A 16,434-nucleotide genomic window follows, 5' to 3' on the forward strand; every position below is an offset into this window, starting at 1 on the left:
TGTTTTAGTCTTTATTTAAATGAATACTGTTGCTACAGTTAGTGTATACCTGCTTGTCCACCATTAATCTGTCAAATATTGTGTTACATTTACTTTAAATTACCGCTGCCGAACTTAAAACACTCATGTTAACTAGTGATCAGGCGCTACAGAAAAATGGATGGTCCAAAGGTAAAGCAAAGGAGGATGGGGAAAGGTTTAAAAAAAAATTGTCAAGCTTCATCCGGGTAATTTGTGTAAAGTCTGCAAACTTCACCTAATAATTCGCCAATAGTACTTCCGGTCTGTCTTTAAAAATGACAGTTCTGATGTGATGTAAAAGGTAAATTATGTGTGTTTATTGGCGCTCACTGTCTGACCGAGGTTACCCTGTTTTAAAATAAATTGAGCACAAAAGAAAAATACCACATGGATTTGTATGATTTCTTTCATCAATATTTTTATCCAACCAATTTTTTGCATGTGTTTTCCAGCACTTGATTGCAGCTAACTTTAAAAACTGTGACTTGAACTGTATGTGTCGTTCCTATGTTTAGGATGAATTTAAACAGATGAACATTCGCCTAATATTTCTCCCACCCTTGAATATCTATTTAACATTTTGTACATATTGTAAATATTCTTATTTTTATTTCTACTTACGTATATTGTGTTGTACATGGCATCATACACACATTACACATAATTCACATACTAGTTTATGCATTGTATTGTAGCATCTGGTCTTTTTAGCATGTTTTTGAAAGGAGTCAAGAATAACCACTTTGCTCAGTTTTCAAACTTTCAAAGGGTTAAAAAAGTCCTTAAACTTAAAAAAAAAAAGAGTATTTTATTGTGAAATCTACAGTAACCGGAAATGTAATGCGTTTCTTCTTCGTGTGTACCTTGTTGCTGTTGTACTTGTCATCCAGACATCCCAGGAATTCAAAGCGACTAGGAATCAGCCAGCTTGTCACAACAAGGACATTTTGTGTTAAAGTCACGTCTTTGTCGCCGAAAAAAAGTCAAGAAAATATCGTTTGTTGTCAAAACAGGAAAAGTATCGAGGAATGCTGCAGCTACAGTCACTGGTAAGTTGTCAGACGCCGCTAACTGGTAACAAACTGTTGCCAGTTGTGTTCCGAGCTAGCAGCTATTAGCCTAGCAGCAAATGGAGGCCGCGGAGGAACTGCTACGCCGTTTAGTTTAATTTAAAGTGTAGTTTTCATAACTTGGATGTGCAGTTTATGGGTCACCATGTGTCGGAGATATTTAGGCGAACGTGATAAATAACTGTAGCGTAAATTTGACAACGCTCGACGCAAGGGAATTACTATTAAAGTAGCGCTCTATTAGCTTGAGCTGCTAACGATACTAGCAAGTGGACGAGCTCTTGTTTTGTGGAGGAGTATTTTTTTTTTTTTTATCTCGAGGCACATTTCTATACTTTGAGGCTTTGAACAACACGTTTCAATTAAAGTGAAATGTTAAGCACTTTTTCAGTAAAAGGTCTGCCTCACAATAATGGGAGATAAAATAAGACCTAAGACAGACTGTCGTCATTCATCGATTCAGCGCAGTACATATAGGAACGAAATAATGTCAAACGAAAGGTTGAACAAAAGGTGTAAACAACAACATACAAACACAGGTGCAGAGTAGAGAGATACAAGACAAGGTAGAAACATATGGAATAATAACCTTCAGTACTGTGCAAACGTTTTAGGCCAACTTAAATATTGTTATTTGAACAAGGTTGTAATGATAATACATATTTATTTTTCCGTAGTCTCCTTACATACAGGGAATATGTAAACAGTATTGAAACGCTAATATTAAAAAAAAACAACCCAGCAACTTCAACAGGCTAGAGTTTTAAGTATTTAGTATGGCCTCCCTTTCCACACTAAATATTGACTTAAGTCTGAAGTAGGCATTTTGTTCTGACTTCTTTGGTGTTTTAATACATTGTACGTGTTCTTTGTATTCTTTTTCTAAAGAGATATATATTATGCCAAAACAGCAAATCTGTGATGGACTCAGGGAGTGATCTAATGATAGTCTAATAATAGTAATCTGAAGTCATCTAATGTTTATCTGAGAGTATCAGTTAATAAATACTTTCTACATCTGTTTTGCTCAACCTGTTTGGCAACATGACATGTGCTCTGTATTCTCTCATACCATATTTCTGTCGGCAGCATGCAGATGTGAAGTCAAGACACCAGAGACCTCTGCCACCCTGCGCTGCCACCCTGGACTGAGTGACACCCTCTTCATCCCCTTCATCGTCATCATACATGCTCTTATATGAAGAGAGGAGAGAAACCCGAAGGATACAGACAAATGAGACCCAAAACATTCCCCACCAGCAACTACAGCGGCAACAGCCAGCAAATGCTGCAGGAAATTCGTAACAGCCTGCGTAACTTGTCCAAACCCTCGGACCCACCTAAAGCGGACATTGGAGGAGCTGGAAAAATGCCTCCTGAGGACCCAAGGCAACAGGGGCGCTGCAGAGACCCCAAACAACCCTACCACAAGGCCTTACAGGAGATCCGCAAATCACTGTTGCCTTTTGCCAATGAGCCCAATACTTCAGGCCCTGAGGTGAACAAACACATGTCGCTGGAACCCCCCTTCGATGAGGTGAGATGAGATTTTGTTTGTTTTTTATTTCTCTCAGGAACATGTTGTTGTGAAAGACTGTGGAGGAATTTCATTCTAAACATAACTTTGTAATAGAGTATAATCACTCAGTGCACTTAGTTTACCGAAGAATTATTTGAAAAATGAAAAGTATGCAAAGTGGAATGACGAGCCTGTGCGGGTGACAGTACAAAAGTAGTTTCTCAGGCGGCAGTTGCCACTTGTTTTGAAACGGTGCATGCAATCCAGGTATGAAGTGGTACAAACTGCAGTGCAGAACCTTTCAGTTGTAAGTTATAGTAAAATTTAAACTGTTGGGAAAACTTAGCAACAAGGTTAATTACTTAGTTTTATTATTCTGCAAAAGTGTTGCCCAAAATGAATGATTTATCAGTATATCAAATCTGAATATTTGAAAAGGTTTCAATAGTCATGTTATGCTGTATTGATACATTGGTACAAGCTGCACTTATTCACTCTCTCTTATTGTTAATATTGTTATGTTTGCTACTAACAGAGAAAAGAAAAATCGCCATTGTGATGTTATACAGGGTTCCCATAGTCATGGATAACCTGTACAAGTCAGGGAATTCAATCACATTTTCCAGGTCTGGAAAAGTCATGGAATGTTGTTGTGTGCAATGAAATTGTTTGATTAATCCTCTGTGGATAACCTTCCACATAATGTAACATAGTGGCAAATTTATTTTCTGTAGCTGTCAACATAAAGTAACTCTTATTAGTTGATACATGACAGTGTTTGTTTAACATCAAATATGTTTCTTCATTTTCTCCCCACGTTGCCTCTCTTTCTTTACATATGGCCAATTATGTTTGAATATATTTTGAATCTGGTATTCTTAAAAAATGCCCAGAAAGTGTGGCAAGAAAAATATTAGTATGGGTTCTTGAAAAGTCATTAAAAAGTTTGGAAAATGTGTCTATGAAAATGTGTTATAGCCTTGTTGTATTTATCTTTTGATAGTTTATCTTTTAATAGAACATTTTAATTTTTGCTGTCAATGTCAGTTATCCCCCGGTATTGAATATGGTATTGAATACAGTATTTTTCAAGATATTGTATCAAAGTTGGAAATTCCAGTATTGTGGCAGCACTATTCTGCAAATATTTTGACAGTTGACTGAGTTGCAAACCTCCAATCATTCTTTGATTACAGTTACTTCAGTGTGAAGTTTTATATGAGTGTAAACTGAATATCTTTGGACTTTTTTTTACAAGTTCATTAAAAAAAGCTTATAAAATCAAACAAACGGCAGGAATAAAGTGTAGGAAATAAATCAGTGATTAACACTTAAAATTAAGACTGTAATTTTATTCCAAATTAAAAACCAGATTAAAAAGATATGTCTTTAATTTACTTTAAAAATTACAGAGAGAGCTGATCTCTAATAACCCAAGGCAGTGCATTCCACAGTGAAGGGGCAGAAAAACAGAAAGCAGTCTTACCTGAACTCTTATGAGACACATGAGGAACATTTAAAAGTAAAGTGGTGGAGGGTCTTAGTGATCTGGCTGTAACATAAAATGAAAGAAAATCCCTGATGTGTGGAAGGGCAGGGTAATTTAAAGCCATAAAGACAAGCAAAAGAACCAAACGATTAGTTGAGTGATGAAGCAAATGATGTTTGAAAAATCGACTTAAGAATAATTATTTGCACCTTTAGCCCACAAACATGATTTTTGAAGACTGCAATGACACAAGAACGCTTAGGCAAAATAATCAGTCCTATATAAAAATCATTTACAGTTAATTTGCATTGTCACACTTTGATTACACAGACTATAAATGTTAATTGTCCTTTTTTCTTTTAAACAGAGCAACAGTCGCAGTATGGGGGCAGTCATAGACTACACGGGTAAGGTGATCTACCAGGACCCCATGAGGGAACAGATGGCTGTTGCCAACCCCAACACTACAGGTCTAAAAGCCCCAGGTACGTAACTGTCCACTGGGACTAAAATGCTGAGTTTCCTCTTTTATTTTCCATCCAGGCGTGTTCATTCAACCTTGACATTGTTTGCAGGATTTGGGACATTTGCTTAAAGAAATGACAATACATGCTGACAAAAAGAAAATGACTCATTGCATTATGTAATGGAAGAGGTGGACTGGAATTTTGGTTTTTGTTTTCATTTATAATGACAGAAGCGGTACACCCAAGGAAGGACATTATAGTATGTTGGCAACAATTGTCAGTATCAAAAGTGTGTTTTGGAGTTCTGGACCTTTATTAAAGTACGCTCAAACAACTCACTGTTTCTTTAAGTGTCAGTTTCAGATGGATTTTGTTTTTCTATTATTTTAGCTACAAGGATTCAGCGATACAAGTAATAATCTTTCGTTTCATCTCTTCACCTTGACTTGAATTTGTGCCTCCACGCTGTCCATCCGTCCCATTCTCGTGAATGGGATGTCTCAAGAATGCCTGTCAGGACCTTCCTTAAATTTGGCACAAACGTCCAGTTGTACTCAGCAATGACGTGATTATTTGATTCCGAAAGTCATAAATCAAGGTCACATGTTTTTGCCCAAAACGCAAGAATTAGTTCGCCAATTAAAACAAAATTTCACACAAATATTCACTGAGATAAAAGTGCTTACATTTTACATTTTTACTGTGAAATCATAATGTGGTGCAAAAACACTTTTCTCGCCATTATTCAATATCATATCTCAGGAACAGAAGGGGCAACTTTTGGTTAACTGATACTGAATTGTCGACACTGATCTTGTGTCCACCTTGAAACTGCACTGATTGAATAGATCTTCTGTGCTGTCTGGGGTTAAGACGTGTGAAGCATCCATGTTTTCACAGACATGGATGTACACTGTAACTTCAACTTTCATCTGTGGAGGTGCACAACTGCAAGGTGGTTGTTCTAGTTCTGTTATTTTTTGTGTCAATAGGAGCTCACATCCAGCAGGCTGTGCTGAGGAGGCCGAGCTGGAAAGGCTCTAAGGAATCTCTGGCTCCTCGACACGGTCCTCTTATAGTTGATGGAATGATGTACCGCTCAGACAGCCCTGGACCGCCTCCTGCCTTTCCACAGGGTCACCCTGCTAACAACCAGAGAGTTAACCCACCACTGCCGCCTCAGGTGCGCAGTGTCACACCTCCACCAAACCGCGGAGCCATGCCTCCTGCATCATCCTGGGACAGCAACCCATCAAGTAAGCGCTGCTCTGGCAACATGGACTACCTGGGGTCCCGCATATCTCCCGTACCCCAGGGGGCTTGGCCTGATGGCTACCAGTCGTCAGCACCTCAGAATCAGCGTGGGATCAGCCCAGTGCCCGTGGGCCACCAGCCCATCATAATGCAGACCTCTGGGGGGAATAAGTTCACCTTCCCTTCCGGCTGGTCTCAGAACGGCTCCCCTCAGCCAGACTACATGGCGGGGGGCAGCAGACAGCCTCCTCCTCCGTACCCGGTTAACCAGAGCAGCCGGCACAGTCCTACTGACCAGCAGATGCAGTCAGGAGGACCTGCATCTTCTCCCTCTTACCTAAACGGTGGAAACATCCCTCAGTCCATGATGGTTCCCAACCGGAACAGTCACAACCTCGACATGTACAACATAGGTCCTCCTCAGTCCTGGTCCCAGGCTCCTCTGAACCCCAGTCAGTCCCAGTCTTCCTCTGGCAACAGTAGCAACCAGGATCTGTCCCCGTCATGGCAGCACAACGTGCCGGGCCGCTCTAATTCTTTTAACAACCACCAACTGAACAGCAGAGCACCTCACCAGTCCAGCTCCCAGCCCTCTGCCACCACTGTCACTGCCATCACCCAGGCTCCCATCCTGCAGCCAGTCAAAAGCATGCGTGTCCAGAAACCTGAGTTACACACTGCAGTGGCTCCCACACACCCTCCATGGATGCAGCAGCCTCCGCTGCCTCCAGCTGCACCTGCTTACCCAGAACCCTCAGCCCCTGTGCCTCAGATCCCTGTAGCAGAAGTCCCCAGCTACCAGGGCCCCCCTCCGCCCTATCCCAAGCACCTCCTCCAGCAGCAGGCTGCACCCTGCCCCCCTGCTTACGATCAAGGGGCAAACAAGCTTAGCACAGGCAGGGAGGAGCACGCTGAGAAGGAGAGCAGTGGTGGTGACAGCTCCAGAGACAAGACGACAGAAAGCTCCGAAAGCAGCACTGCAACAGATGGGGAGAAGATTCAAATCACAACATCGCCCGTTCCTGTCCGCCGCAACAAGAAAGATGAAGAGCGGAAAGGGGAGTCCGGAAGAATCGCACTGTACTCCCCACAGGCCTTCAAGTTCTTCATGGAGCAACACGTGGAGAATATCCTAAAGAACCATCAGCAGAGGATTCGCAGGAGGAAGCAGCTGGAAAGTGAGATGCAGAGGGTGAGAAGATCAACAACCGTAGTCACACAATTTTCTTAATGAATTCACTGTAGCTATAAATAAATCTATTCCACTTTTTACAATTTAAAGAACTACCTTTCACTCTTTCTGAACTTCCTTCTGTGCTATCTTGTCATTGCGATATTGTGTCTGTCTTTTTCATGCTGTTGTATTTTTCTTAGCTGTTCTTTCTCTTCTTTTCTCTCCTTGCTGTCACTTACAGCTGAGCTAAAAGGTAAAGGTATCTCTGCTGTCCTGTGACACAAAATAGTCCACACACACCAGTTGTTCAAGTAAGCTGTTGTTGAGAGACAGGTCTTTGTATTTTAAATGTAAATGCAGCATGTCGGCCCCAGTGGCTGAAGGAGATGCATGCCACTCCATCGCACTCATGTCACTGCTTGTGCATCTTTATTTTGGACATAAGTGATTATTAACACGGTATGTTTGCATTTAGGGGTGGACGAAATGGCCAAAATCTTCATCACGATTTATGACATTTCATATCACAGTCACCATGTATATCACCATACAGTAATTGTTCTGGAAATTCAAATAAGAAACCGCAACTTAATCACGAATAAAAAAATCACTGCCTCACATAAAACATTTGATTTTAAAACGAAAGACTTATTACTTAGTTATTTGTAATTACCAGCTGTCCAGTCCAGCTGAGTAGGTGACAGTATTTCAAGCTCTAAATGGCCGATTGTTGTTATTAGTTACACTAAAGAGAAGTTTTGTTATATAGCCAACATTTGATGTTAGAATAGAAAAGAGAATATGTCTTTATTGTCATTGCACAAGTACAACGAAATTGAAATGCATCCTTATAGTGCAAGAGAGATATCATAAACCTACTAAGAAAAACTACAAAAAGGTACCAATCTAAAAGAAACATCAAACCGCATCTTTTTACTCTCTACTGTAACTTCTACACTTTATCCATTGACTCCAGTGTTGTGTTGGTGACTTTTTCCTGGTGGCTGTTGTGCATTCAGCTTCATCGCTACCTTAGTTAGCTTGTTTACTATATCAGGTGATTATCATCTTTACCTTAAATGTCCCATGAGGCCCTGTTCATTTCTAACTCTATATGGAAAAACAGGAGTGAATAGTCCAATATTTGTATTGAACAGCCAAATCTGACTTAAATGACAAAATTCTGCGATGGGTACAGCCTGACCTACTGATTTGCGACATAACTCTCGTGGCTGAAGCGATACTGCTTAATCTTTGCCAGTGGACACATTTCTACCATCGCGACATATATCACCATATCGCCCAACCCTATTTGCCCTTCTAAATCATTTTAAATGCATTTTGCACTGGTTTCTCAGAGTTGATTCCCTTGATGTCAGTTTATGTCTAACCAGGACCACGTATTTGTTCTTATTTACCTTTTATTTTTTTGAAACTATGCGGGCCATTAAATCACTTCTGACTGTCTTGTGCTCAGGTGGGTTTGTCCTCAGAGGCTCAGGAGCAGATGCGTATGATGCTCTGCCAGAAGGAGTCCAACTACATCCGGCTGAAGCGAGCCAAGATGGATAAGTCAATGTTCAAACGAATCAAGACCCTCGGCATCGGAGCCTTCGGTGAAGTGTGCTTGGCCAGAAAAGAGGACACAGGAGCGCTCTACGCCATGAAGACGCTCCGTAAAAAGGACGTGCTGCTGAGGAACCAGGTGGCCCACGTCAAGGCTGAAAGAGACATCCTGGCTGAAGCTGACAACGAGTGGGTGGTGCGTCTCTACTACTCCTTCCAAGACAAGGACAACTTGTACTTTGTCATGGAGTACATCCCTGGAGGGGACATGATGAGCCTACTCATCCGACTCGGCATCTTTAAAGAAGAGCTCGCCCAGTTCTACATTGCAGAGCTCACCTGCGCTGTGGAGAGCGTCCACAAGATGGGATTCATCCACCGAGACATCAAGCCTGATAACATCCTCATAGACAGAGACGGACACATAAAGCTGACCGACTTCGGCCTTTGCACCGGCTTCCGCTGGACACATGACTCCAAGTATTACCAGAGTGGTGGGTATCACTTTATTAATGTCAAAATGTGCATCCAAAATATTAAATTCATCTAACAAAAAAATGTCTGAACTAAATGGCCTGTAGTATAATGGATCTGAGGTATTTTAGGTAAAAAAAAATATAATCACACTATAGCACTTGCATTAGTGATTAATTTGCCAGATATTTCCTGAAGGAATTGTTATATAAAATGTCAGAAAATGGTTTAAAAATGCACACTTCACTTTCCCAGTGCCCAAGTTGATGTATTTTACAACATAAATATAAAACATATATCATAGCTGAAAAAGAACAAGCAACAATTCACATTTGAGAAGCTGCATCTGGTGAATTTGGGAAAATTTTGCTGTAAAATATTTGAATTTACTTGATTATCCTCTAATTTATTTTCAGTGTATATTTTCAGCTGTAATTCCTTCCTCGGCACTCTGATGATCTGAGTTTATAAACATAAATGCTGTCCTCACTGTTTTAAATATAAAGGGCACAATGCCAGAATAGAGCGAGGTATTTATGGTATTAAGCAGTGACCGTCCCAAAAGTGTTAAACAGAGTGTCCAAGTAGTTTAATGTCTTAAAGGGACAGTTCACCCCCAAATCAAAAATAGACTTATACCTGTAGTGCTATTTATCAATCTAGATGCTTTGGTGTGAGTTGCTGAGTGTTGGAGGTCTATATGTCTACCTTGTCTTGAATGTAATGAAACTAGATGGCACGAGCGTCTTCCTCGTTGGCTAATTTTGTGGTGCCGGGAGAGCTAGCAGTAGATGCACGCTTCCTTCTTTGCAGTGGTACGGTTAGCAGGTGTAGTTTTGTGGAAAGAAAATAGTTCCTACATGAAAATGGCACACAACAAGGTCTGGATTATCTTGAGTGACCTGGTCATGGTTTCTAGAGGGAACTCGCGTTTGTCAAATGTAGTTTTTTGGCGCTCTGAGGACTGCAAGCTGAGTGCCATCTAGTTCCTTTATATTGGAGAGAAGGCAGACATCTCTATGGCCCACTCTGCACCTCACGCCAGATCTATCCAGACTGATAAACAGCACTACAGGTAAGAGGAAAAATAAGTTTATTGGATTTTGTGAAGTGTTCCTTGAAGGTATTTACTAAATTGATGAAGCAATTGGTATAAAATTCATAAATAATTAACACAGTCATCTTGGTGAGTGTTTATAAAGTAGAAAGTCTAATTTGGAGCTTCAGCTTGTCAAAATTAATTTTCCTGCTCCTGAAATTTTGGCTTGAAAATAGTCATATATTTGCAGTTTTAGTCCAAAAAACAACTATTGCCTTTCAAAAATCCAGATTCTTGAATCCCCTCGGAAGACACAGGGAGACACAGGGAGACACAGGGGCTGATCAGTATAATGAGCTAAGTAACGAGCGCTGTACTTTGTTGTCTCTTTCCAGGTGACCATGTAAGGCAGGACAGCATGGACTTCAGTAAGGAATGGGAAGACCAGGCCAACTGCCGCTGTATAGACCGCCAGAAGCCTCTGGAGAGGAGAAAGGCCCGGCAGCACCAGCGCTGTTTGGCACATTCACTGGTGGGAACGCCTAACTATATTGCACCAGAGGTGCTGCTCCGAACAGGTACAGTAGACTGCAGCGGGAGGAAATTTAATTTATTATTTTTCCCCCTCCAGAATTTATATTGTCTTGTTTGATTAAAAAGGGAAAACATACTTCTTTACAAACAAGGTTCCCACAGCACTTCTGCCTTATGGAAGGGGCATACAACTTTTTAAGTTGGCTGTTTTTTTATTTTTATTTTTTTTAATTTTCATTGATTTTAAATAAAACATGCCTTCCAAACCTGCAGGTTTAGGAGGCATGTTGTGGTGTTATATATATATATATATATATATATATATATATATATATATATATATATATATATATATATATATATATATATATATATTAATGTTCCTGGTGATTTTCATGGAAAACTAATAAGTTATGTCAGTTTTCTTTTTTCTTTAGAATTAGGTTTTTAGAGAAAACATAAAAGGTATTTGTCGTTTTCTTTCTCTTAACATTTATTTTTAAAGAAAACCATGGGATTGGAAGAAATGTGTTCTTTTAAAAAAAGTTATATTCAGCAATTTGTTTTTGATGATTTTTTTTGTTAATATTTTAATTATTTTAATTTTAAGAAAATGGTTTCGAATGCATGATTTCTTGAAAAACTGCCAAAAGTGCACAGCTTATCATAGCCAGAAACTGTAAAAAGAGAAAGTATAGTTGGATTTTCACATTTCTGGCAGTCCTTGAACACATCATTGGGGATGCTGAAATTATGGTTAAATCTTATATGTTTGAAAAACGCTGGGCAAGTGGGGCAGGGAAAAAAATATTTTGAGTCCTTGAAAAATGTCAGAAAAGTTTTTAAATTTTGTCCATGAAAATATGTGGGAACCCTGTACAAAACTGACTATGTGCTTTAAAAGTCTGCTGAGAGATGTTGCAGTGTGATTGACGTAAACATGTCTCCTCAGGATACACCCAGCTCTGTGATTGGTGGAGTGTCGGTGTCATCTTGTATGAGATGGTTGTTGGACAGCCTCCCTTCTTAGCGACCACACCCCTGGAGACACAGATGAAGGTATGCGAAGCACCTGCAGTGAAATGTAATGCATTTGCAGACTACATTGTTTCTTATTGTTGTTTCCGCTGTCAAACACCAGGTGATAAACTGGAAGAGCATGCTACACATTCCCCCGCTGGCCAAGCTCAGCCCAGAGGCATCGGATCTCATCATTAAACTGTGCCGCAGCCCCGAGGACCGCCTTGGCAAGAATGGCGCAGACGAAATCAAAGCTCATCCTTTCTTCAGGACCATCGACTTCTCCAGTGACCTACGGCAGCAGGTGGCGCCATATGTCCCCACCATCGCTCACTCCACGGACACCTCCAACTTCGACCCTGTGGACCCGGATAAACTGTGGAGCAGCGACAGCGATGGCGAAGACAACGTCAATGATACCCTCAACAGCTGGTTCCGCAACGGCAAACACCCCGAACATGCCTTCTACGAGTTCACCTTCCGTCGCTTCTTTGACGACAACGGCCACCCGTATAGCTGCCCCAAACCCATTGAGTATGAGGGTTACAACGGAGACGAGGCGGACTCAGAGGGCCCGGTGCAAGAGGCAGCTGGTAGCTCAGCGACTCAGGGCCGAGACCTGGTCTACGTTTAGCACCTGAGGCTAGTTGAGCTGCTTGTAAATAACGAGGTTTTGGAGGTTGCTTGTGTGTGTGAGAAGGGGAATGCAACGGTAAAGCATTTAAATCCTTGAACATAGGATAGTATGTTTGTAGGAGCAGTCAGAACACGGTCACATTAACAGACTTTGATATCGAAACTCTAAGAGCCTGTTTACACCTGGTATCAATCTGCGTATCCGGTGATCAGAATACAAGTGGACAGCTGAGACACATCCTCGTTCACATGGGTGGCTATTGTGCGTCTCCAGTTGACCACTTGTGTTCAGATTCCACTACTACCTATGTCACTTATGCTTGAAGGTCATGTGGCCCCGCAAACAGTTTTTACGTCCACACTGTCACTAGCTGCTCATTAGTTATGTTAGCAGTTGTAACCGTACAGCTGGAGATTGCTGTCGGCAGAATTCAACACGTCTCCATCCGTAGGGCAAAACGATGGACATTCAAAAGTCCACCTTTGTCCAGCTCATCTTAAAATGAGCTTGTGTGTGCATGCAGGTTTTTTTAGACATGAGTAAACTCACTAAAATAGGCGTTATTGCCAGTAGACAAGAGCTGTGTACAAGTACAAGATTCTGCAGCAGACAAGTATGCCTCTGTGTGTGTGTGTTTTTTGATGTCACAGACAGGTGGGAGAACAGGAATACAATAGAAAGCAGCATGGACAGAGGTTTGTGAAAACTTCACGGTTTACTTAAATATCCATACTTCAACCAGTCTCTGTTTCAAACTCAGTGCAGACTAATTTGGATGGACGTTTCGGTGGAGCTTAGGAAAAGATGGGGGTAATTATTGAAGGCCCACCATTACATTTTGACAGTTCAGGGGCTAGAAGGAGTGCATTCACCCCGGTGTTGTGTTTCCATCACTGCCTGTTGGAGCCTGAGATGATAAATACCCATGTGTACTGTAGAGTCATTTGACCCGGGTGTGAATGCTGATTGTACACTTTCCATTGCATTAAAAAGACAGACGTTTGCAGGTGTTAGCAAGTTTCTTGTGTTGTGGAACGGAGGCTTTATAGAACTTTAGTGCCTTATCACCAAAGCAACCACGACGTCCTGCACTTATCACAGTCCTTGCAGGGGCGCATCAGGATGCATTTGCTTTTAAGGTTCATTTATGTTTGATGCTAGATGCGTATCTGGACATGGATAATGATTGATTTAACAGATTTTTATTTCAAACATTTAAAACAAACAAAACTCAGTGAATACATTTTAATAAACAACAAAAATTAAATCTTACCCTTTGAAAAGGAATAGGTTGAAGTATAAGCTCACTATGTCCTACCTCTGTTCAAGCAAATACAACTGTAGGAGACGCCGAAGACATTTCTAAAACTTGCGAAACGGTACAAATCCCTAATATATTGAAAATAATTCAATGGCCTTACACACCCTCGCCTTCTTCAAGGCTGTCTCCTTAAAAGCTACATTAATATGATTGCCTGAAGCTCCTGACTTTGCCCTCTAGTCCCATCTAGTTGCTGTAGCTATCAAAAAGGACACATGGAATTATAAAAGCAGTAAAATTTATGTTATTTGAAACTGATGCATCTATTTTTGTGCGTAAAGGGAGTATCAGTGAGTCCATTCACAACTTGTGTGTGTTCAAATGTGTCCCAGACCTCCTCTGCAAGTGGTTTCAGTCACTGATTCATAATTGCGTCTTCGTTGCCGGTAACACTTATTAATATCAGATGTAAACAGGCTCTAAGTTCACACTACAAATTAAAGGAATAGTTTTGCATTTTGGGAAAACATGTTTGTTCGTTGTCTTGCCATGTGTTAGATCAGTACCACCTTCATGTTTGTACGATAAATATGAAGCCACAGTGAGCAGTGAAAGGATCTGGTAGGGAGATTTTTGCACAGCTGGATCATATAAACCAGACAGACGTGATGGTGGTTTCAATCTGCTCATCCAACTCTCAGTGAGACAGCAAATAAGCAAGTTTTTCCCAAAATGTTGCTTTTAACGTATGAAAGGTACGCTGTACGATGTTTGTTGCCTGAAGAACAGGAAGCAGAATAAAATCAGGGTGCTCTCTTATCGCAAACTCCCCTTAAAGCCTTAATTTATTTAAGAAACTTGTAACTGGTGAAGCTAGTGTAGATGCTGTTTGAGTGTGGGAATTTTCGTTGTTGGAATTACATTTATCGGTTAAAAAGAAAATCGTCTTAATTTATATTTTAATGTCTGTTGCAATGGGGATTTAGTGTTGTGACTCGTAGAAATTTGCAGGGATAAATTGCTCTAATTATTCATTGCTGTGCCTTTTTGATTTTTTTTTAATCTTTCACCAAATATAAAGAGGGTTAATAATCAGACTGGCATTTAAAAAAAATAAGAGTAGCAGTAGCTGATTGAACTACAGTAGGTTTTTGTTTTATTTTTCTAATTTATAATTAAAATGTATTTATAAATTAAGTTGTATACAGTTGATGTAAATACTTTTCTTCTCCCTGTCAGCTGATTTTTGTTTTCTTAGGGCAGGCCCTCGTCAGTGTCCACTACTGCTGCCGTCTTTAAATATGTTGTCTCTCTTTCACCCAAAAACCTAAAAACACTAATTCAAAGGACCTTGAATAGATTTTTTCTTCTTCGCCATTCAGACTTTATGCTTGTCTCTCAACCAAAGCACTAAATAGATGGGTTTTAACTTTTTGTGTTTTATTTTTTGCAATAACCCACATGTAAAAAATAATGTACACAAGAATTTAAAATTAGTTTTTGTGGCGTTATGACACTATCAACCAGACATGACTTGTCTTAAGGCACCTAACCACTTCATCTTGTAGTACTCTACATTGTGGAGGATCTGGGAGACACCTTAAAGCTTAAAACTCAGTTCCTTAAAAGTTAATGTTATTTCCTGACTTTGAGAATCACTACAGCTGACTTTTATGATGTTGAATTTATTGTGTTTCTGTGCTGATTTGAGAAAAAAAAGAAAAACTGGATTGATGGACTGACTGTGAGAGAGCTGCTCTCCATCACATATCACAATGATTTTGTAACCCGCTGTACTTTGTGTTTAGCAAAAGATCTCTGAATGTAGTTATGGACTTCATGGTGACCACTGGCATTCTGCACTGGTTTTGTGTTTTCATTGTAAGTGAGAGAATTTTATTTTTGTGTACATTGTTGCTCCAGCAGGTTGGGTACAGGGAAGAGGGTGTAAAATAAAGAATGTAAAGAACAAAACATGTTTTCCATGCACACCCCCTGTGTTGAATTTTTGTTAGTATCATAACAGACTGGAATGGTGATTTACATGAGGGCTGCAACTAATATGTATTTTCATCTTTTATTTTGCATACAAAACCAACAGCCAGTAATTATTTTCTCGATTAATCAATTTGTTGTTTGGTCTATAAGAAGTAAAAAATGGTGAAAAATGACGATCAGTGTTTCCCAAAGCTTAAGATGACATCCTCAGGTATTTTCTTTTTCCACAGCCCAAAGATATCCAGGTACAGAAGTAAAGAAACTAGAAAATATTCAACTTTAAGAAGCTAGAGTCAAATACATTTTTATTTAAAAATACTTAAAAGTGCTGTATATGACTATAAAGAAAGATTTTTGATTGTTGAGTCTCATTCCCAGGTTTGTCAAATACTGACACTTTGGGTTGGTAGTAGGACCAAACCTGACATCTCTCGTCTTTTTTGTGCTTATTTTCAGCTTTTTCTTCTGATTGTTTTTTTTTTTTTTTTTAATTTCTTTGTAATATTTTGGCCATGTTTTATTTAATTGCTCATTGCCTTCTCCCCATATTTTTGCAAGAAATCAAACAAATTTGCTCAAGTTTAGTTGATTAGAGTTAATCATCTCAAAATCAGATACCAACTTAAATGTAGTTCCGACCAAGCAATGTGATTGGACAGGAGGCACTCGTGAGCAGAGCAGCACTGGGACTTTTCACTCTGCATGTATCACTCCGCTCAGCAGGTGTTCGAAATTACGTTAACCGTTACTTAGCTTACAGTAGGTCGTCGTAACAAACTTTTCACCGTAACGCAATTCAACATATTTGAGCCTACATAAACTACATGTGAGTTAAATTATGAATAGTTCTCAGAAAAGTACGAAGCGAAGGGAAGAACCCCGGATACTTCACTGCAAATCTCCAGGTATGT

At 40.0% G+C, this 16,434-nt stretch overlaps 1 protein-coding gene across 1 annotated transcript; it reads left to right on the forward strand.

The window, feature by feature from the left end:
* Positions 1-886: 886 nt before the first annotated feature.
* On the forward strand, positions 887-15,499 carry lats1 (large tumor suppressor kinase 1). The gene is made up of 8 exons (XM_042503143.2): positions 887-1,070; positions 2,181-2,628; positions 4,467-4,584; positions 5,559-7,012; positions 8,472-9,054; positions 10,469-10,651; positions 11,560-11,666; positions 11,749-15,499. Exons 2-8 carry the CDS (start codon positions 2,290-2,292, stop codon positions 12,259-12,261), a joined length of 3,297 nt encoding a protein of 1,098 aa, XP_042359077.1. The 5' UTR covers positions 887-1,070; positions 2,181-2,289; the 3' UTR covers positions 12,262-15,499.
* The last annotated feature ends 935 nt before the right edge of the window (positions 15,500-16,434 follow it).

The sequence above is a fragment of the Plectropomus leopardus genome, chromosome 16 (assembly GCF_026936395.1).
Source record: "Plectropomus leopardus strain MGB_pleo_1.0 chromosome 16, ASM2693639v1, whole genome shotgun sequence".
NCBI classification, from domain to species: domain Eukaryota; kingdom Metazoa; phylum Chordata; class Actinopteri; order Perciformes; family Serranidae; genus Plectropomus; species Plectropomus leopardus.

Bases quoted from the DNA above. Each gene is read 5' to 3' on its own strand.
- lats1 (XM_042503143.2), top strand. From the start codon at position 2,290: ATGAAGAGAGGAGAGAAACCCGAAGGATACAGACAAATGAGACCCAAA. The intron at 2,629-4,466 runs GTGAGATGAGAT...TCTTTTAAACAG, and splicing joins TGGAACCCCCCTTCGATGAG to AGCAACAGTCGCAGTATGGG. The intron at 10,652-11,559 runs GTACAGTAGACT...ATGTCTCCTCAG, and splicing joins AGAGGTGCTGCTCCGAACAG to GATACACCCAGCTCTGTGAT.